This window comes from Denticeps clupeoides, chromosome 8, assembly GCF_900700375.1.
Source record: "Denticeps clupeoides chromosome 8, fDenClu1.1, whole genome shotgun sequence".
Lineage (NCBI taxonomy): Eukaryota > Metazoa > Chordata > Actinopteri > Clupeiformes > Denticipitidae > Denticeps > Denticeps clupeoides.
In genome coordinates, this window is record NC_041714.1 from 22094398 (window position 1) to 22116189 (window position 21792).

A 21792-nucleotide genomic window follows, 5' to 3' on the forward strand; every position below is an offset into this window, starting at 1 on the left:
CACTTACTACCATCGTGTCCCTGAGCAAGACACTTAACCAGAGGGTCACCACAGCCACCACCACCATTACAACTACAGCTTCAGGGATCTTCAAATGGACCAGTAACATCATTACGGACACATAATCTAGACCATGACACTGACTACATCCTGGACTTCTCCAACCCTACAACTGTAGGACTTATCATTATATCATATCCAACCCTGCACTGACACCATTTGCAGGCTCACTCTACCCTGGAAGGGGGTCCCTCTCTGTATCACTCCTTCCCAACGTTTCTTCCTTTCTTTTTTTCTCTCTCCTAGAGTTTTTTGTGTGTGGAGTTTTTCCTTGTGTGCAGAAGGGTCAAGTGTGGGGGGTGTCAACTGTAGGGCCTGTCAAAGCCCATTGAGACATACTGTATGTGATTTTGGGCTATATAAGAAATAAATGTTGTTGTTGTTGTCTCCAGGGGGGACTCTCCCTGTAACTACTAACTGTAAGTCGCTCTGGATAAGGGCGTCTGGTAAATGCTGTAAATGTAAAAATGTAAAGTTTGCAGTGAGGAACGTTTCCAACCAGACCAGAAGCCATTTCACAGATGCACAAGCTATATTAATATATTATCCACAGTTTCAGTATGCAAATCGGAAACACCTATTTTCCGACATCGATTTCCGGACTAATCCCAGCCTCATAATGCTGCGTCCAGAAGCACAGTTACATGCGAAGTGCACTCGTGCATCTGTATGGGAATGCTGGGTATCCGAAAGATAGGATCAGGCCGACCTGCAGACGCCGAGCATGGTCATCTGCTAAGGAACCAGGATGGGTGTCCATCTTATGACGTTTAATTGACATTATCGGGTATTAAATTACTTGCACACAGTTAGATTCCGGAGTTTTTCCACTTTTTTAATATGTTCAGGCAGAGACATCACATTACTGTCATTACAGTCGGTCACTCTGGTGCTCCCCAGCATCACGTGCCGTGGCAGGGAGCTCCTCGCTCGAGGTTGTTGGCGTGTTCGGGGGGCTGATGACCCCTGAGAGCAGGTCAGACTCAAGGTCCTGCCCCACGGTGTCATTTGTCTCCCTCTGGTGGGGGGCGAGCTGAGCCGACGCCGCGGCGGTGGCGGCGGCGCCGTCCTTGTGTCTGAGGGCCTTGAAGCGCTGCAGTCGCACCGCGTCCGTGCTCTCGCGCGCGCGCCGAAGATGGACGCTCACGTCCCTGCGGAACTTCCTGCTCATGGTGAAGTAGACGAGGGGGCTGTAGAAGCTGGCGGACTTGGCAAACATTTGCGTGAAGAGTCTGATGGTGCTTGGCACGTGGAAGCCCCAGGCAGACCACATGGACATCACAGCGTAAGGGGACCAGGCCACAATGAAGGCAGTACAAATAACAATAGAGACCTGCAGCACAGAATGTTGAATTCATTAAGGACAGAAATTGTGGCAAAAAAAAAAAAAAAAGATCTTAACTCCATGAGCAAATCCCGTGAAGGTGTGTAAAATGAAAACAATTACAATGTGGCCCTTCGATTAAATTGATTTGTGCTTATGGCCATTTAAGAGCAATATTTAATCTGTCCTTGTATGTATCCTTTATTAATTACGAAAACTACACTATAGAAATCAAGTCTAAACACTATAGTTGCAAAAGTCAAATAGGAATTTGCTAACTATGCATAACATATATATATTGTAATGTACGCTTTTATATATACCATGTAGAACACATGTAGTGTGTAAAATATCCCATATTTTGGCATATGAAATATTGCTACGGTTTTATGAGGAATAGGTTGTTTTGTAGGTGTTTTGGAGGTTTCCAGTGAGTATACTTTCATACTGACTGCAGAGGATGCTTATAGGTGATGACCTGCTTCTTCCGGCTGGCCAGTGGAGAGCCATGCAGCACATGCTGTCCTCTGGAGCGTGATCTCTTGCTACACATGATGCCAGGTCCACACTCACCCTGGTAACGTCTCTCTCCACTTTCCTCTGCCGGTCCGTCAGGTAGCCGTCGGCTGACATGGTGTTGCCTATTTTCAGCGTGTTGATGACTGACACGTACGAGAAGAGCATGACCAGAGCTGGGATGAAGAAGCAGGAGATGAGCAGCGAGATGGTGTAGAATTTGTAGATGGTGGAGTAGTTGGCCTTGGACCAGTCGATCTCACAGGTGCCGTATCTATGGTCTGCGAAGAAGACGCGGCGCACGTGAGGTCGGAAGCCGGCCTGGCGAGGGGAGACCGTGTGTGAGGTGTGAGAACAAACCCGTGTAACTGCCCCAGCCTATCAGCGGCATCGTGGCCCAGAAGAGGGCTGCTGTCCAGATGCACAGCAGCGATATGTTGATGGTGCTGGTGCCAATGCAGTATGCTGCAAATACGAAATATTTTCTCACGTGCACAACAATTATTTTGAATGATTACATTTTGCTATTAAATACAGTTTTATATTAAAAATGTTGAATCAAAGTTTTAAATGTTGTTTACTACGTATCATCCATAAAGAAATTTGAATTTTTTTTTAAAACAAAACGTACTTTATACCCATTTACTTATCGTTGTTAATAGGAATTGCATATAAATTGGGACATATGACTTTTTAAAAATGTAGTATTGTGCTGTAATCCTGCGATTAATGTGATTTTCTTCAATGTCTCCTGAGAATATTTGGTGTGGCTGAAGCTGAACAGATTCGTGCCTGCTAGAGGCTTCATAAACCTGATCATTATGCAAACACAGTGCAAAGCAAAGCGCTCGGCGCAGCATTCTTGTTGAGTTATGAATGACAGATTGTGATACTTCAGGAACAACGAGCCCTTTTCAAGCCAGGCCAACGCTGGAAACCTGAATCTGTGAAAAGACCTCCTGTTGACAGAGAGCGGGGAAAAGAAATCTATTTGTGGAGGTGTTTCATTTGTCACCTCCATAACCATAATAATCATTTAATCAACACATGCTGAAGGGTCAGAATCAGGGTGGAGTGAGTGACTTTTCACCAACTTTAAAGAAGGACCAAACAACAAAGATTGGTGTAAATGAATTACTACTTTTCATTTTTCATTTAAATAGTTGGATGAAACTTTGGATATGGATTTATTCATGTTTTTCACGTGTTCCGTTTCACCAATTCGCCTATAGGGTTATCAGAGATGTTATTTAACACTAATTCAGGTGCAACGAAGATCATGAAATGGCTGTCAGCGTTAATCTAGGTCCGTCACTCCAATGCTCCTCACGCTTGTCTCGCTCGCAACGGCTAGTAAACAGTACCTTTACTAGGGTGGCATCCCTTGATGTATCTGGTCACACTGATTACTGTCAAGGTGTTGATGCTAGCAAGGCCAAAGAGCAAGGAGAAGAAGCCATCCACCTGGAGGAGGCAAAGGTCAGCCGGGTGATGGATTAGATCTGAAAAGTCTGCTGGAAATCGGCTTGTTTGTCACAAGCCCCACAAGAATATTCTAGGTCGTCCTAACGGCATACGGTATGAAACGGTATGAAAAATTACCATTTGGATATATGAAAAACACGTTCATGTTTTACACGGTACTACAGTGTTTTTTTTGTTTTTTTTTTACCATACAACACATTATCACTACTATACAGTATGCGCGTGCTCTCAGAAGGAGTATCATTCATCTAAAAGTCACCCCTGAAGGGTCCAGCTTTCTGGCATTTAGGAGAAATTCCAGGGCAGCATGTGTTCCCGCCCCTTGTGTACCTGATCATGTCCCATCACGCTGATGCAGTAAGCTGCTAATGCTTCTCACATGCCTGCCTCATTCCTTCCCCGTCTCCCTTCCACCTCCTTCCACCCCTCACTTTCTCTCTCATTCTGGTTCTTTTCGAGTCCCTCCAGTTTCTCCAGTTTAACCTCAGTGCTTGCTCTTTTTTTGCTCAGGCGGAGGCGCACATGGATCCCCTGGACCCGCCACTTATCTGTCCATCTGAGATGGAGGGGCGTTGACCTGTTATTGTTAGGCCGGTGTTTTTCCAAGAGACCTTTCGTACGGTGTAACAATATCAGGGTTCTACGTACAGCAGCCTCAGGCAAGAAAAATAAGCAGTGAAGCATTCCAAAGCCTAGCATGAGGTCAGTGGCAGCAATACCATGTCCTTCGTCATGTTTTTGTGTTGTGTGTTATTCCATTTGTCTTTTTGCACAATTTGAATCTCCAAAGCTTCACAATCTCGTCTCTCTGTGTACTTGTATATAGTGAGATGACAATAAAGTTGACTTTGATCGTAGCAAGCATGCAAAGAACATTATATTGTGAATGAATGGGATTATACAAAGAAGAATAAAGATAAAGAAGCCAAATAGATAGAATAAACATGGTAACTGTTAAGATCTTTGTAATGACACAGAGCCACAGCTGTACACTGACCTCATCTGCTCCTGGAAGGCCCATCACTTTGTAAAGGCTTACAAGACCTCAAGTCAGGACTGTAAAATGTTTTATAAGGCTTGGTGCACACAGCCCAGTCTTGTAAGGGCCCAAAATAAATTTTAAAAGAAATATGTGTGTGTCTGGTATGTAAATTAGATTCTGCCGCTCAACAACACTTCATGAAATGACAAAATAGTCATAAAGTTAATTATATCATAATTATATTATAGTGTTGTACCAGTCCCAGCCCTCACTACCACTAGTATAATCAGATATTGCATTTTCATTCCAACACTCCAATCGGTAATTAATCATGGAAATCTACATTGAGTAAAACAGACAATAATGATATTAACAAATCTAGATCCCTGTATAGACCTTTATTCTAACCTTAATGAAACCCTTTTTGTGATTGTGAACTTCCATTTCATGTTTTAATTTATACAAAACAGTTTATCTGCTTATTCATAGGTCTGTGCTTGTTTGTATGAGCATAACCAGGAGCTTTCAAGTTAGGAGGGTGAAGTTGGGAAAACACTGACCTGGCATGTCCACACCCATTTGATTATAAATCCATCATCTCGGAAGAGGTTAAAAATTTCCACAATTCCTCTTGAGTATCCAAAAGCAGATATGGCAGCGTCAGAAATGGCCAGGTTAAAGGTGAGGCGGTCCGTCGGCTGCAGGGAGGCTCTCTGTTTATACAGCACAAATATTACTACACCGTTCCCAAACCAGGACAGGCAGCCTGCGACAAAACACACAGAAGCGTCATCCGCAGCAGGACCAGATGGACATTTTCATTTCATTTAGCATGTTGCATAGTGGACAGAATCAGAAGGATGTTGTCTGAGGATGGTTCTGGATTCTGTAGATATTCTGAATTACCTAGCAATAAACTGTTGTTACGATGCATGGACAATTAAGTCATTTCAGGTTTCCAGTTCTGTGTACGTAGGTTCTGAAATTAGATTTTCAGGAAAAAAAGAATAGAAAACTCTAGAAAGAAAGTGTACACACCTAAAAGCAGCAGGTAAACTCCAATGGCGGTTTCCCCTTGCTCCGTCAGCGGAGGCTCTGTCTCCACGATGCTAAAATTATTATTCCTCCAGGGAATAGGAACGACCTTCACGGGGATTTTCAATGTCATTTTTAGATTTGGATTCTTAAAGAGTCGGTCATTTTACTACAGGGACGACGCCTGGAGCGGTGAGTCTAAGCCCACTCGAATGTGTGTGGACTCTTCGTGAATTCTGGAAATAAACCCTGGACTGCTGAAGCAGATGCTGTCCAATGGTCAAGTGGGTGCCTGTAATCCAATTTGTCTTTAAAGACAAAACAGATGGAGATTTGGAAAGAATCTGCACATCTCTTAAAGGCACATCAATACATTTCATGACTGGTGCTACTGAGACATACTTATTTAAAATGGGTGGGCTTCAGATAACTGTATCCTAAATACGACAAAACATAGTCAATAAAAAAAAAAATGAAAGACTTTAAACCATGTTGCATGCAGATGGTTCATATTACATGGCTGTCAACAGGCCACTGTCATACTTTACTGTCCAAGGTGCTGAAACACAAGTGTGAGGCGAAACAATGCAATTTTGAAAATTTCTGCTCACCCCAATGCAACATGCAATGAATAAATAAGTGTATCGGAAGCCTGGTGGCGTTTAAGACCGATTACTTTGTAACTGCATGTGATGAAAGACGTTTTATGATTTTAATGACTTGTGCTCAGTGAGCGGTGTGATAACCCAATTAGTGCATAATCTTCGTCAGATTAAAACACCCAGGAGGTCCCTTCAACTACTTAAAAACTATTCAATCTTTGGTTTTGTAATATGCATAATTATTTGTAAAGGTGTGTGTGTGTGTGTGTGTGTGTGTGTGTGTGTGTGTGTGTGTGTGAACTATTTTTAAAGTTTTAGAAGATTGGTTTGGCAATTTTTGAATAAAATAAGTTTACCGAAGTAAAATTGTGGCAATCACACTGTACGTTAATCTGAACCTCATGCTGTACAGAATACAAGGCAGGGCACGGGCTAATTTCAGCAACTGGAAACCGTACAGGCCATCCAGTTTCCTGTGAACCCAGGATCTTTCACCCTCGGGGCACGTCTTTTCTTGCAGTAATTAGCTCCACTTAGGCAAACCCTTCGAAATTTGGAATTACACTCGCAAGAAAATATGGAGTATTAAGGACTTGAAATGAATCGTATACTAACGACAGGATTTGAATGCAGTATTTCTGTTTAATTTGTGTTGGAAAAATATACTTTTTATTCTGTCTTTGTATTTAAACCTCCTCGGACACATAACTGGAGATCTTAATCAAGGGCCCCAGCCACAAGCCTCTTCTGGAATCGGACTGAAGTGCTCTGTATGGAGCATGGATGATGGGGTAACCCGAGTCCCTCCACAGGCACACGTCTCACACTGCATGCCTTGTTCGGGGGATTCGCCACTGCAGACTGGCTCTCCCAGCATTCAGGATGTGGTGGGCAGGGTTCCCACCAGCTGCCCCTCTGCTTCCGGACTCTACATCAACCCGCTCTTTGAGTGGCGGAGAGAGCCGGTACTGTGGGGCTGAACCCCTGACCCTGACCACTGTCACCCGTCCAGCCGCAAACAAGTCCACCCTCCTCTTTCCTATCTGGGCTAAGTGAAATTAGGACAAGCTCTATGGCGCATTGAGCAGCGGGAACACTGAGGATGTTTTAAGAGCTGCACTGCTTGTCACCGTACTCCTTGCAACGAAGGTGGGAGTCAAAAGGCTAATCTGGTCAAGTTCTTTCTTGGTAGACATTACATAGCCATGTTTATCTTGTTCCCGAAGCCAGCTTCCACCGCCATACGCTAAGGAAAATATGGACTGGCCTATCATGCTGTGTTTTTCAACCCTGTGCTAGGTGGTGTCACATGATTCAAAACTTTCGGTTGGAGACCCCACACATTTAACCAATATACTTTGAATTGGTACTTCCTTGCGGTCGCATATATACATATATTTTTAATTCTTCCCCAGGGAAGCGAACATCAAGCCCATCCAGGGAAAGAGATTAGTGTTTCATGTGAATAACACCTGCCTCTTGTGGTTACCTTGAGGTAAGCTGCATGAGGTTGGGAGATTTAACCTCCTAAGATGACAGGTTAAATACCATTTAGGGTAGGATTCCCTGCTCAGCTCTGGGCAAAGCTGTTCATCTGTGGACATTCCGACCCAGACCAAATACAAATTTGGCAAAATGCAGGTCTGAAGAAGACATTGCTGGGAATGGACACCTTTCCACAGGCTTCCATATCACGAATTCCTGGGCATTTCTGCTTCCCATTGGCTCTTTTATTGGATTCTTTGTTCTTGTTGAGGTCTGAAAGCTGGAGTTAAAGGGATCTTTCATTTGGTGGCCACTGCACCGGTAGAGATGCGGTCTGTGTCTTTGACTCTCCCCACCGCTGAGGTACACCAGAACAGAGGGCCTTGGTTCTCTCGTAAAGGTGAGGCAGGGCATGCTAATCACATTTGAAGCATAAAATATGCTCTGTGTTGGACTAGGGGGAGGGCGGGCCCGTGGGTATAGGTGGTGGTTGTCGTGACTTGAGCCCGAGTCTCCACAGTTTACTTTGGCATCGTTCTCACAGCTCAGCAGTCATAACAGCGCTATCACGAAGCTTTTGCTCATGGTCTCAGGAGCTCAGCGCAGCATGTACAGCATGTAGAACAAATTCATGTCCAAACATAAAGTTACTCACACCTGCGAGGTAGGTACACATCTGCAAACATAAAACAGAGACGTAAAGTCATAAACATAAATTAATAAATCTCCAATGTCTCCTAGACCTAAATAATATTCAGGGGCCGCAGGTCATCGCGTGTCAATCTTAGTCCCATTACAGGCCAAGTGTTCTGAATTGCAGCATGTGCTTGAAGGTTTGAAAACAGCTTGAAGTATGAAATATGCATGACTATGAATGAATTAATATGAGAATAAATGAGCACACACTCGTTAACATTATTTGGGAAATAACTGAAAAGGTTTTAAAAAGCAGAGGACCAATGATAGGTACCTGTAGTACCTAACATGGCATGTTTGTTGTTGAGTTTGCCACCATAATTAATACAAATTTGTCACCAACTAATTCGATTTTTATATAAATAAACTAAATTAATACGGTGTCAATTGGTACATTAGTGGGGCAGTGGTGTCCTAGCGGTTAAGGAAGCGGCCCCATAATCAGTAGGTTCAAATCCTGAGCCACCAAGGTGCCTCTAAGGCAACTGCCACAGTCAGCAACTGGTTATTTTATGGAACAGAGCACGTGGTGACCTGCATGCCCGTCCCGATGTACAGTGCCGCCTAAATATTCCATGCCAAAATGTTTGTGGTCTGAGGTGAAGTGATCACGGCTAAGTGTGGGTCAGACGAATTTCTCTCAAAACCACAGCTCTAAGCACATCCTAACCCAGCCAGAGAAAGTCTTCATTTTTTTCACCTATATATTGCCTTTATATTTTGATAAGGAAAAAAATGTAAATAAATTTACTCTGCTAGGGCCATTTAAGGAGTTCAGTAGCATTAACTCAGCGCTCATTTATGATGAAATGAAGTGACATGATGTCTTACGAAAAGAAGCCATTATCTTACTAGAATAGATGGAATGAATGTTCTGGCCTGACTGAATGCTACGGAGTTAAAGGGCAAACACAATTGTAGAGAATCACTGCGGCGTACCAGAATAGAAGAGGCAGGCGTGTAGGGAGAAGGAGACAAGGACGGATGAAGCCGGGTCAGGAGAACTCCTTTCTGGATAACACGACGGTCAGACCAATCGCGTCCAGCAGGATAAATTAGGAGGTTCAGATTGCTGGACTGCAGCTTGTGTTTAAGTGAAATGTTCTAAAATATGGAACAGTATCGGCAAAAATCACACAACCACATGCATGACTACAGTTGATGCAAAAATGAATGTTGGCAACATGAAGATTCGGGTAATGAGAAGCACTGGGTGAACAGTGCATAGCATGGATGTCTAATCCCCATAAGACCTCTTCTTTGTGAGGCTTTGTCTGGCTTTGTATTGACTCTGCATCCTCCACCAGCCCCCCGAAACCCCCGCCCCGTCTCATACCACTTGAGCCAAGGGAGGATTAGCGTAAGGCACTTCTCTGTTCCGCAACTAAGATACGGCACCATTCTTCATTCCTTCAGTTAAAAAAAAAAACAATGATCGTTAATAGCAACACTGATGTGTGTATTCAGTCATTCATAAGTGAGATAATATTAACCAAATGTTCATAAACTGTCCACAAGAATAAAATCAAATCCAGACTCGACAGCCCAGGATTGTTGGCACTTTTGGACCCAAGGGACCTTCTGATTTCTCTCAATGTAAGCGGCCACATGCTGTGGGGAAAGCTCGGCCCGTTTCTGGTGCTGCATGTGGCCTCGGCTGGCTGAAGGTGTCTAAGTCCATCACACCAAAGTGTTTATTCACTGACCTGCTGTTAGCGTGCTTGGCAGACTCACACGGCAGACTCCCCACCTTGCGTCCAATCAGGGAGGATGTGACATTTGACATCCAGACTCCAGAGAGAGGCCCTTATCTGAGCCCCACTACCAGGTCAGGGCCTGCTCCATTACATTCATTTTCCTCTGGAAAAAGCGGAGACGGTCCGCTGACATCCAACAATCAGGCCATTTTAAAATCTTCAATGCCAATTGCAAACTTGAATTTTCTTCTACGATTCTGTACATATAGCCAGAAGAAATAGAAGTACATCACAGGAATTAAAAGATGAATTAGCATGCACGTTTCAGGTTCCGTAGAATATAACATCCAATAAATTCCACCATGGCCCATAAATTCCTAATGACAGTAACGGGGTAGAGCTCTGCAGAGTCAAATTCATGCTCCACGGCCACATGTGACTGATAAAAGTCCTACATTTCAAATTCCAAGAATTACGGTGAATTACATCATTGTGTGAAGTTAGACTAGTAATCCAGATCAAACGCTCCAACATATATCTCCAAATAGTGCTTTCTAGGGTGTTTCTTAGAATGCAGCTAGCACACCGACGGAACTTTCGCAAATGCATCCTGTACCACTGGTTACTGGCTAAATGTAACGTGGAAATCTGCAGCATATATCCCTCCCCTCCTCTACTTCTAACCGTTCACAGCATGATGTTCGACTGCCATGAACAAGACGTATGGCAGGACCACATGTGCCAACGCGCATGATGCGGTGATGAAAGAAATAAGGTTTGAAATATGGTTTGTGACGTGGGATGCCGTGCGCGCCAATCAGAGACACCTGGCCTTAGGTCCGTGGCAAGAAACATATGTGCACGGAAGACATTTAAAGCGCACAGGAAATGCCTTCCCCGCAATAATGGTTTTAAGGTGGAGGGGGAAAATGTCACTAACGCTGCGCTGAAATCTTATTCGCCTGAATGTGTAATACTGCATGTCGTTTAGAAGCCATAATTTTTCTTTGTCCTGTTCTCTTGTCTTGGCCCTTTTTTAATGGAAACTTCTGTAAAGGGTTGTGTTGATTTGAGCCAGAAGACCTTAAAGTGCCCAGATGTTGCTCATTGATAAATACAGCAAATTGGAATTATGGATTAAAATGTTAGGATTTGGAGTTATAAACTCCACAATGCATAAGAGTCGTTTAGCATCGGAAAAAAATCTAGATTCTTCAAGGCTATAGAGCATGAAATCCTTACTGACATGAAATTAAATAGATGATCTTCTGGTTGGACTGATTTTGTAATTATGTTAGGGTGTTGAAATGAGGGCATCAAAGGGCAAAACATACAGGGTGCAACTGACTTGGCGCAGGGTTCACATGGCCTCTGTTGACCCTATCAGCATTGTAGCATTTCAGATGCTTCTACCAACGTTAACTGCCCGGACAAGTATGACAAGTATGATGATTTCTGATTTCTTTGAACAAACTGAAACACCACGCACCATCCAACTGGAAAATGCGCCCAGCAGGGAGGGTAAGTACTTGTAAAGAGGTCATGTTGACAGGTTAGCATATTGTAGACCTGAAGCTTTGGTCACTGGTTAGGGAGAAGTGCCTATTGTAACGAAAATCCACAAGATGAGACCTATTGTGCACAGCTGGAGTATCTTTCTCCCACATAGGCTCATCTGGGGTTGACATAAAAAAAGGAATATCATGTCCTATTGGAATATGACAGCTTTCTCTCTTCATCAGTGCTTTCAGGCTGAAGGAATGCACCACGAGGCAGCCATTTTTTCATCCCCCATCTTCTTGGCTGAGCTCCCCCACCCTGACCTTTGCCCGAACATGTCCTTTCTACCAGCATCAACTGGGAGAAATAACGTTTTGGGTGATATAGTCATGAATTTTTAAAAATTATAATAACATAGAAACACATTATTTTGTGCCTTTTTTTTTTTTTTTTTTTGGTCTTCATGGAAAATGTATTCAGTGAGAACTATAATAACCATGACATGCAAATCGCAATACATATGAGTTGCTTTAATTTTTGGGCTGTTCTTTAAATATCATGTATGTATTTAGCTTCTGATCGTGTTAATGAGCCATCTTTTCTTTAATTTAAGAGCTCAGGAACAGAAGAGAAAACTTTATATGGATGATAAATTATATTGCAAAATACATATATCATCTTACATATATACAAATGCAAAAGAAAGTGTGTGGCAAAGAACACGGCAACAGAAATGACAAATACTATGTCCCAAAAATAGTCACCGTCATGACCGCTACAGACACTTTCTAAGGTCCCTTGAATAATGGTTATCTTTATTGGTCATTTTCTTCTGAATTTCAACTAAAATCCCTGACGTTCTACTTTTTACTAAATGCACCTGCAAACTCTCCCTTAACCCAGTAAAACTGTCACTGTGCGTGTTAATGAGACGGTGCCCGAGAGGCCTGCCATTTTCCCACCACACCACTTAACCACTTTCACCACTGCAGGGGTGCTGCCATGTGACGTCTCCAAAAATAGGCACGTTATTATGGGCATAGCTTCGCCTTGTTAAAGTTGCAACACTAAAATGACACAAATTTAGCAGAGCAAACGTGAGCATGTGCGTGTATTACACTGCATGCAAAATGCATGTTGTCTAATTTATCGATCTGAAAGGGGGTACACTGTTCACAGTGAACACTGTTTCCCAGTTCCACAAGGCCATTCGCTCCTTTTTTCTGCTACAGAGGATACGGCATCTCCACGACTGCTGGCTGTCTGAGTGTTAAACACAGACCTCGTGTGTTTGAAGGGCAAGACTAAATTACTACGGTGCCAGTTCTGCACACAAGGAGATTATACTGTCACGTTAACTCCCTGGAAGCACACAAAAATGCCCTATTAAATACATTAATTCAGGAATAAAGACCATTTTGTTCTCTTTTTCACCCTGTCTTAACTGTACATTTCACCTATGTGTGTTTTTCATTAAGCCAGGATCTTTCCAAATGAAATTACAGCTCCAAAGGACACACCAGACCATGTTACACACTATCAATAATCGCACACAATGAGCAAGTAAAATAAACTTTTCTGGCCTGTCTCATGCAGGATTCAGCTCTTGCTTTGCTGAGAATGAAACCTGACTCCCCCTCAGGTCATATTTTGGTGTGCAGTTCATTCAGCCACAATCAGCCCTAAAGGGGAGCTTCTGAGTCAGAAGTAAAGGCGCTAAATGACCAACCAAAGGTTGGACGAGGGTTGAAGCTGAAATATTAATATTGCTTGGGGAGTTTTTTTCTATGCAACAGAGAGTTACCAAAACTCAACCTAACTGACAATCAACAGAGGTGATGAGGGCGTCGTCATACTTGTATTGACCCACTATGCTTCTGCTGTCCGAGCAGAATATCTGCACATGAAGGCCCACAAAACCCGGGGAAGAGCACAGTCTGCTCATCCGAAATGAGATGCATTGTCTGAAGGGCCGATGTGAAAGTGGCTGACGGTGTGCAGGAAACACACACTCGAGACTGTGCATGCCACAGAACCTGGTATTGAAAGGAGCTCTTCAGCTGGAGCAAGAAAGAAAAAGAGAGAACAAGATTGCTGTGTCCTCTGCTGGAGACCTCAGCAGAGCGAGGGACGGAAAGTCTCTGCGTTCGTTTCGCTGCGTCTGGATTTGGGCCCCACTTGTGTATAATGTGGAAATAAAATGCAACACAAAAAGACAGATTCCCAAGCCCTCTTCTCATTTTCAGGGCAGAAGTAACCTTTACAACCATAAGAAAGACTGATTTCATTGATGGCAGAATTTACTAACCAATTATATATACTTTTATTAATATTCAGCTTCCTAACATTGACTCAATCAGGAAATATGAAACTGTCCTACATGATTACTGTCAGTTTTATTATCAGTATCCATATTTAGTATTTTGCAGCAGGATATAATGAAGCACAATACATTCCTTATGTGTCTTACACAGGACAAAGCATGTACTTTATACAGCTTAGCTTAAAGCCATGTGCAGCATATATCCCAAAGCAAAATAAGATAAATGGAAAATTCAGAATTTATGACCAAACCGCCCTGTAATTGCCAGGTAGCTTCTTCAAAGTTGTCTAGAGTTTGAATCATGGGAGCAAGGTCATCGAGGACCATCACTTACTACCAGTTCCTGAGTTAGATCCTGGGGCCGAACCGAGATCTCAAACAGACGCCACGCATCACTTCTTAACTGGAGTATCTGGGACAGCAATCAATCAAATCAATCAATTTTCTTTTTATGATTATTTTAGATATTATTTCACCTGGAACAACTAGTGTGTGGAAATACATAATCTGTTCAGCCTGAAGCGTACTACAGAGAAAATCAGATCTAATAATTGCTGTTCTTATCATTTCATCATATCTACTCATTTAACTATGTGTGTGTGTGTGTGTGTATATATATAAATGTTTGTGTGCGTGTGTCATGACATATGTGAAAAAATTTTGGAAAGCATTGAATGCATGCGATGAATACAGTATTTGTTTTGTGTTTAACACGCTGACAACATACACATTCTGTTTAATAATATCTTTCTGCAGTACTCATCACACGTCATATGATTATGACTGAGCTATGATGCCCTCTGGCGGCGGAGATAACTCAAAGCCTACTCTACTTTCTGCAATTTGTGATGAATCCTTCTTTTCGTTTTCAATTTGAATATTTTATCATTTGTATTTTGAATCTTTTGAATAGCATCCGACAGGATTAGCAGTATTCTATGAACTATTCCATACATTTGTCCCGTTGTTTTATTTCGTTGTGCGTGTTTTTTAGTATGGAGCGTGCTGGCCTGTATGGGAAAGAATTTCAGCTTTGACTTTCAACACTGCATCTTAACTCACATCACAGACCAGCGCATAGGACGATCTGCGCATGCGCAGCACATCTCTCCCCTCTGACCATGGTGACACTGCTGCCATTCCGGACTTTTTTTTCGCATTTCTGGTAATGACATGTGAACGAACGACACCCACAGTATTTCCTCGGCGAACGGGCACCCTGCAGCTCGCCCGACCGGCCAATCTGTCGCGCCTGACGTCATTTCTCGTCCTCTCACCTGCCTACGCCAGGCGGCCAATAGGAATACGCGCCGACGGAAGGGACCAATGAGAAGCCGCGAAACGGCGGCACGCGGCGGCCGAGTTGCGCCGAGCCACACACACACACACACACACACACACACACACACACACAGTGGAACGGTTCGGGCTGCAAGCGGACGAGCGGCTTCGAGCTTTTGTTCTTCCGAAAACATCAGCAGTGTCACCTACGGCGGTTTTTCCCTAAATAATTAACACATCTTACCTTGGTCAAGTCTTTTTAATTCGCCGTCTGTCGCCGACAATTTCTCTCGGTTGCTTTCTCGGTGTTGCATCTGTTTTTCTTTCTTGTTTTTCTTTTTTTTACTTTTCCTTCCTCCGAGAAAAAAAAGGTTTTAGTTGACCAAGATAGGAGGCTCGAGTACTAAGATGTCGAACCGAATGGTGTGCAGAGAAGCGAGTCACGCCGGCAGCTGGTACACCGCCTCAGGTAGCCAGCACCGGGGAGGGGAAGGAGGGGTGCCGCGGGGTTCTCTCGGCCGCGGTCCGGTGTGGGGGTAGCCGGTGGTCCGCTGTGCCGGTGTTTAAAGGGCTCTCCCTAGACCAGCCGCCCAGGCCGTGCGGCTGGAAGCGGGGGGGCTAGCCTTCTCTTCCTGCCGAGTTTCACCCCACCAGCTCACGGTACTTTTTAAAGTACGCTCGTCCGCTGCCACTGCTGGCTGGCGAAGCACACGGCTACCCGACACAAGCCGCTGTTATTTCTCGTCCTTCGGTGAACTTTTTGCAGTTGGCTCGGCCGACGCCCGGTAATAACATGGCGCGACGGCTAGCTGCTGTTAGCACGTAGCCGAGGTAGCTGCTTCGGCTCGCCGCTGAGGGAACCTTTGACCGCGTTGATGTGAACGGACCCGGCCGCCTGCTTTGCGAGTGGCGCTTTTAATCCGGGAATTCGTGCGCTTGTTCGACCGTTTTGCGTGTTGCCTGGCGAGGTGACTTCGTCTGGGGTTCTCTGGCTTAGCCGTAGCGGGCTAGCGAACGTTGCCTTTAGCCTACTTACGGTCTAGGAATTAAAGTAAAACAAAATGAAAAAAAAAACCTTCATCGCTGCGCCTTGTAGCCCAGCTGGCCAGCGTTTTTTTAAGCGTTTGTTATTCCGGGGAGCTGCGGTCCTGCCTTGCGAGGTCTGCCTCAAGTTAGCCAGTCTGCTAAAACTCAAAATGGTCGGAATCTGTCTTGTATATTTATTTTCATTACTGTAAAATCACGCGTGTGTTGACAGCGTGTGTGTTTTTGGGGACCGCTCACAAGGACACGGATTGCCAGGCTAGCTGGCTTTGTTGCTGGCTCTTAGTCAGCACTTTTGTTACATGACCGATCAGAGGATGCATTTTAAAAAAAATAACAAAAAATCCGAATGGATGACGTGTGCGGTGCATTCCCTCCCTGTACAGTTCTGTGTCGGTCCGAACAGACCACCGCAGCCCTGGTCTGGTCGTCTCCGGCTCGGTAAAGTGACTGGAGGTGATTGGGTGGATAAATTAAGAGGGCAGCATTGGTTTGTTAAAGGTGTGTGTGTATGTGTGTGTGTGTGTGTGTGTATATATATATATACACACACACACACATTATATATGTTCTTTGTTCCCACATCTTAGCTGATCTGTAGGCATATAGGAGTTCTGGGCGGGGCTTACAACAAGACTAATGGGGTCGATCCAAGTCCTGGCATGTAGGGGGTGCGGTGCAGCGACTATGTGGCTTTTCTGTACAAAAAAAGGCACTTTTGAGGCTGTCCTCAAACGCAGAACAGATTTCTATATTGTACTTTTTTTCCCCCTATGTTGTGGAGTATTCAACCGGTTTAAGGTGACCGGTGCAACTGACTTCCTGTTTAGCCAGGTTTAACGTGTCCTGACTGCATAATAGTAGGGTTGACACTGTGTTTGAGATCATACCAGTCCTCTCCTAATGCCTCCTATTGTCTCAACGCCCTTCTGTTCATAATCAGAGTAGCGTGCATAGCGTTGCTGGGCATTTATGCTCGCCATGGCATACACGGTCATGGTTGCACGAGCGGTAATGTGGAGGTGGCAGGAGCACTTGGGCTGTGTGTGGGGCAGCTTTTCAAATGCCAAATGGCTTGATGGAGCTCAAAGGTCAGCTGCTAAAGCAGTTCTACTATGAGATTAGGTGACACCCATGTAATTTACCTAAAGTTAGGCGCACTATCTATGAAGAGGATAAGTGGATTTTGTCCAAAAGAGGTCATCCTCAGAAGATAGGTTTGTTTGAATACGTTAATGCTGAGTCATCTATTCAATATAAATCTGTATATTGGTCAGTTTTCACGGCCTTAATGCAGAATTATCAGTTGGCATATAAACTTGCTGTTGACTTCAGTAAAAAATAATTAATTTTAACTTCTCTGAATTGGCAAGCGTTCTGCATTAATAAAAAGCAATATATGTATGTAGATAATATACATATATAATATAATAAAGTTTTTTTTTTTTTTTTCCCTCTTTCAAAGGATCTCAGCTGAACGCACAGCTAGAGGGCTGGTTATCTCAAGCACAATCCACAGTTAAACCTGCTAGAGCCATCATTGCACCGTAAGCACCGTGCCAGGAATATTCCAATGTCGGAAGTACTACGTTGGGGGTTTATGCCACCTACTGTGTTTGTCTCCATTCAGACATGCTGGATACACCTACTGTGGTGCGTGTGCAGCGCATGCTTATAAACAGGTGGACCCGTCTATCACGTGAGTGCTGTCTGTGTCCGTTATCACAGAGACCGTAGAGATGCTGCCGGACTGTAATGTTCCCGGAACCTTCTGCTTCTCTCCCTGCAGCCGGAGGGTGTTCATTCTCGGACCCTCGCACCATGTGCCACTGTCTCGCTGTGCTCTGTCGCCCGCCGAGGTCTACAGGACCCCTCTGTATGACCTGAGAATCGACCAGAAGGGTAATTCATTGCTCTAATCAATTAATCCGCCGTCTTGGTCCGGATGTTGGAGGGCTCCTCAGCTTTGCAGAAATCAGCACAGGCTTTACAAAGACCAAAGAAAAGACACATTTTTGTTCTATGGTTACGGCTCCGCCAAAGATATGATCACCACCACGTTATACGCTGTCATACCTGGACCGTACGTGGTTTTTTTTTTTGTGCAGTTTACGCTGACCTCTGGAAAACCGGAATGTTCGAGCGGATGAGTCTGCAAACGGACGAAGATGAGCACAGCATTGAGATGCACCTGCCTTACACTGCAAAAGCCATGGAGAGGTATTTAAGGCCAAGGAGGCTGAAGCTGGATGGAGCTGAACGCATGAAATGAGTTCCATTATGCAAGAGACTGCAGTGTAATTTAGTTGAGCATGAACTCAAATGTTTTAATTTCTGTTTGGTCAGTAGTTAGACTGTGATTTTGAGGCCTAGGAAGTGAATTCATGTGTTGGGTTAGTATCTTTGTCCTTGCTCAGATTTATTTTTTCAGAATGATTATCTAAGAATCAATTGTGAAATGATGGAGAGTACATCAGTTCATCTCTTCTTCATCCACCCCTGTGTTCGTCCTTGTGACATTCAGATCGGTTTACAGGCATATTACGTGCGTGTCGTGTCACTCTATAAGTTAGTGAATTTGTCTCTGAATGCAGCCATAAAGATGAGTTTAGCATCGTCCCAGTGCTGGTTGGTGCCCTGAGCGAATCAAAAGAGCAGGAATATGGGAAGCTGCTAAGCAAGTATCTTGCAGACCCCTCCAACCTCTTCATCATCTCCTCAGACTTCTGCCACTGGGGTAAGCGTGAAGATGCCCGTTTCATCTATAATTCTGTTGCCGCTCGATCAGCCACGGCCTAAACACCGCTTGTGCTGCCTTAATGTGAACATTTTCTTTTCTGGAAATTCTTGAGGAGACACCTACAATAATTTCACAAAAGCACTGAGCGCTCATACTTTGAGTCTTCTCAAATTACGTTTGTGAAAATGACAACATATCCCATCCCGGCTTCCTGAACGTGAACACACTCTGTTTTTCCCATAAATGTGCAGGCCAGCGATTCCGTTACACTTACTATGATGAAAGCCAAGGAGAGATTTACAGATCCATTGAGCACCTCGACAAGATGGTAAACCTTTTACTTTTTTCGTCTTGACTAAATTTGACTATTGAAAACGTAGAATTATTCCAAAATTGTGCGTTTTTTTTTTTTTTTTTTTCATTAATATTTGATGGAGCGTGATTACTTGCTGAGGGATGTCCGCAGTGTAATAACACGTCGGGGCTGTGTAATAACACGTGTGCCCAACTGCAGCCTCCCTCCTGCTCCGACGTCCCGTTTCTGTGGTGTGATGTTCACGCGTCCCTCTTCTTCTCTCCAGGGTATGGGAATTATAGAGCAGTTGGACCCTATATCCTTTAGCAACTACTTGAAAAAATACCACAATACCATTTGTGGTCGCCACCCTATTGGAGTTCTATTGAACGTGAGTGTTTTTTTTTGTTTGTTTTTTTTTGTCCGAATTTGAACACCTGCATGCAGTTTCGTGCATTTTGTAGAGGAGCTCATTGGTGTTGGCCTGTTGTGTAGACATGTACTTGCATGTGTTTCCCTGTAGGCCGTGGCCGAGTTGAAGAAAAGTGGATTAGACATGAACTTCTCTTTCCTGAACTATGCCCAGTCGAGCCAGTGCCGGAACTGGCAGGACAGCTCCGTGAGCTACGCTGCAGGGGCGCTCACTGTTCACTGAGGCCAAACCCGACCCCGCGAGATCCCGACCCCGGACCACCTGTATCCTCTCCACCCGCCAACCCCACCCGTTTTAAGGAAAGGACCTGAAGCTGGGTGCAGCCGGGATCCTTTCACTCACAGAGCTGACGTGTGACATGAAACTTTTACCGCCTCTTGCCCCGACTCCCCGCTTTCTGACTCCCACTTACATGGTTTGGTTGAACTCGTAGCTTGAAGTGCAGTTGCAGTCCAGGATGCTGTTGGTAATGCTGATGGTATTTTGTTATTTTTGTGTTTTTTTGTTTTTTTTTTCTTGTTGAAGTGTATTAGGGGACTGCAGTCGACTTTGGAGTCCTAGAAAAGACTGACGGTAAACGTGAAAAGCGGAGCGTTGTATCCAATTGAATCAGAGTTAGCATAAAAGAAATAATAAAAGCATATTCTTTACATTTGCACTCTTTGTTAGACCTGTGCATATGTGCAATGTCTCGCAAAAGTGAGTACGCCCGTCACATTTGTGTAAATGTCGCGTCGCATCTTTTCTTTCGGACAGCCCCGAAGCTGCGACCGTACGGCAAATTTACGCCGACTACGTAACAACCTCCAATGGGAAAGATGCGGTGAAATATTTACACGACCGCGAGGGGCGTGCTCACCTTTGTTTGACACTGTAAATAGAAACGAGAATATGTACAAGAGTGGACTACGGTCCAACGCTTCACCTAGCGCAATTTTGATGAGGCTGGAACGTGTGAATTAGCAGTTTTAAGTAGCTACTGCCATAAATGTTCGACTTAAGCCTACCGTTGTTGTTCTTAACAAAGGGCTACACACTACCAAGCTCACTAACCTTCAGCTGTTCAGTATATACCAAAAAGTCATGTTTTTTTTATGCTTAGTCAATTAAAAGGCCATTGTTTTTTTGTGGGGGGTTTTTTCTTTTCTTTTTTTTTAGTTTTTCCTGTCTTATGTTCTCCACTTGAGTTAAGCATATTATTCTTGTTCAATTTTATATTTGATGTGTCAATTGACCGTGTGGGTTTGAGTAGTGGTTTCAGATGCCGTTGTTACGTTAAGTTGCAGACACCAAGCAGGGCAGCGGGTGTCGATCCTGACCCACTTAGGTAAGCTCTTCGTAGGCTAGACTTGTATGTACTATCCGTATATATCCTTATGAGCACAATGCAACAAGAGACACCCTCACTTCAAACCCAACGGAAGGAATATGGCTGGCCCTTCCTACACCCAGAATCCCCACCTATAAACCGATGAGGAGGGTCAAAACAAAACCGAGTGTTAAGCTGTCTTTTAAACGAAACAGGGAAGCGTGTCGTACCATGCAGATGTGCCTTGGGTCACTTCATTTTCTTTTTTTCTTTGTTCAAGGTGTTTTTATTCTAGTTCCATGTTCAGAGGATAAACAAGTTAGACATTTGTTGGGACATCAAGTCCATGTCGGCTTCAACGGTCCATTGTCCATTATAACCCAGCACACTTCCCGCGCTGGAAGATGTTCCCCTTGTGTATCGAATTTTATTTTATTTTTTTCTGTCTCCATTTGTGTTGCATATGCTATGTTTTTGCTTCAGGTAGATTAACGTTCTCTAAGGAAACCCGATGTTGCACATCAGTGTCAAGGAATCAAGCAGTCAAGACTCCTTAGTCTCAGGTTTCATTGATGAAGCATCACTGAATGCTTTTCTGATGTGGCATATGGCTCATGTTACAAAAAAAAAAATAGTAAAATGACTTTAAAAAAAAAAAGCAACAACACTCTTAGTACTTTTTATTGTGTGTATGCATGCACCTGTAATTCTTAAAAAGTAATTGCTAATTTATGGATGTCGCCCATTCCAGAGTTTTACTGAATGAACAATGAAGGCATTCTCTGCAAACATGATGACATTGAAGGATTTTTAATTTTGTAGTTTTGTTTTTATGGGATTTGTATTTTGTTAGAATTGGACTATATGGAAAGTTATGTAACAAAACATTACATTTTATGTTGCCTAAATACTGAAATCAACATAATTTGTACCTTGGGAAACCATTAACCCGCAGTGCATAAAAATACAGTTTACTTTGCATTTA

General features: G+C 43.7%; 2 protein-coding genes across 5 annotated transcripts; one reads left to right on the plus strand and one right to left on the minus strand.

Moving 5' to 3' along the window:
- Window positions 1-869: 869 nt before the first annotated feature.
- On the minus strand, window positions 870-16261 carry LOC114795173 (opsin-5-like). Of its 4 annotated transcripts, XM_028988074.1 has the most exons (9): window positions 15231-16214; window positions 9892-10139; window positions 9522-9595; window positions 5406-9196; window positions 4928-5133; window positions 3265-3364; window positions 2261-2365; window positions 1958-2181; window positions 870-1393 (listed from the first exon to the last, which is right to left on the minus strand). In XM_028988074.1, the coding sequence occupies exons 4-9, from the start codon at window positions 5533-5535 to the stop codon at window positions 932-934; spliced, it is 1227 nt and encodes a 408-aa protein (XP_028843907.1). In that variant the 5' UTR covers window positions 5536-9196; window positions 9522-9595; window positions 9892-10139; window positions 15231-16214; the 3' UTR covers window positions 870-931. The 4 variants fall into 4 exon arrangements, with proteins under 4 accessions (XP_028843907.1, XP_028843908.1, XP_028843909.1 ...); XM_028988075.1 differs by lacking the exons at window positions 9892-10139; window positions 15231-16214 and having other exon boundaries at window positions 5406-8165; window positions 9125-9586; XM_028988076.1 differs by lacking the exons at window positions 5406-9196; window positions 9522-9595; window positions 9892-10139 and having other exon boundaries at window positions 15231-16261.
- On the plus strand, window positions 15116-21596 carry memo1 (mediator of cell motility 1). Its single transcript, XM_028988106.1, has 9 exons — window positions 15116-15455; window positions 17496-17577; window positions 17661-17729; window positions 17820-17932; window positions 18139-18250; window positions 18625-18767; window positions 19022-19098; window positions 19352-19456; window positions 19589-21596. The coding sequence occupies exons 1-9, from the start codon at window positions 15395-15397 to the stop codon at window positions 19718-19720; spliced, it is 894 nt and encodes a 297-aa protein (XP_028843939.1). The 5' UTR covers window positions 15116-15394; the 3' UTR covers window positions 19721-21596.
- The last annotated feature ends 196 nt before the right edge of the window (window positions 21597-21792 follow it).

Excerpts from the sequence above, each read along its gene's own strand:
- LOC114795173 (XM_028988074.1), bottom strand. The coding sequence starts at position 5,535 with ATGACATTGAAAATCCCCGTGAAGGTCGTTCCTATTCCCTGGAGGAAT. Across the intron at positions 5,134-5,405 it reads AGTTTACCTGCTGCTTTTAG|GCTGCCTGTCCTGGTTTGGG; the intron begins GTGTGTACACTT and ends GTTTTGTCGCAG. Across the intron at positions 3,365-4,927 it reads AATGGGTGTGGACATGCCAG|GTGGATGGCTTCTTCTCCTT; the intron begins GTCAGTGTTTTC and ends TGCCTCCTCCAG.
- memo1 (XM_028988106.1), top strand. The coding sequence starts at position 15,395 with ATGTCGAACCGAATGGTGTGCAGAGAAGCGAGTCACGCCGGCAGCTGG. Across the intron at positions 17,578-17,660 it reads GCTAGAGCCATCATTGCACC|ACATGCTGGATACACCTACT; the intron begins GTAAGCACCGTG and ends GTCTCCATTCAG. Across the intron at positions 19,099-19,351 it reads TTGAGCACCTCGACAAGATG|GGTATGGGAATTATAGAGCA; the intron begins GTAAACCTTTTA and ends TCTTCTCTCCAG.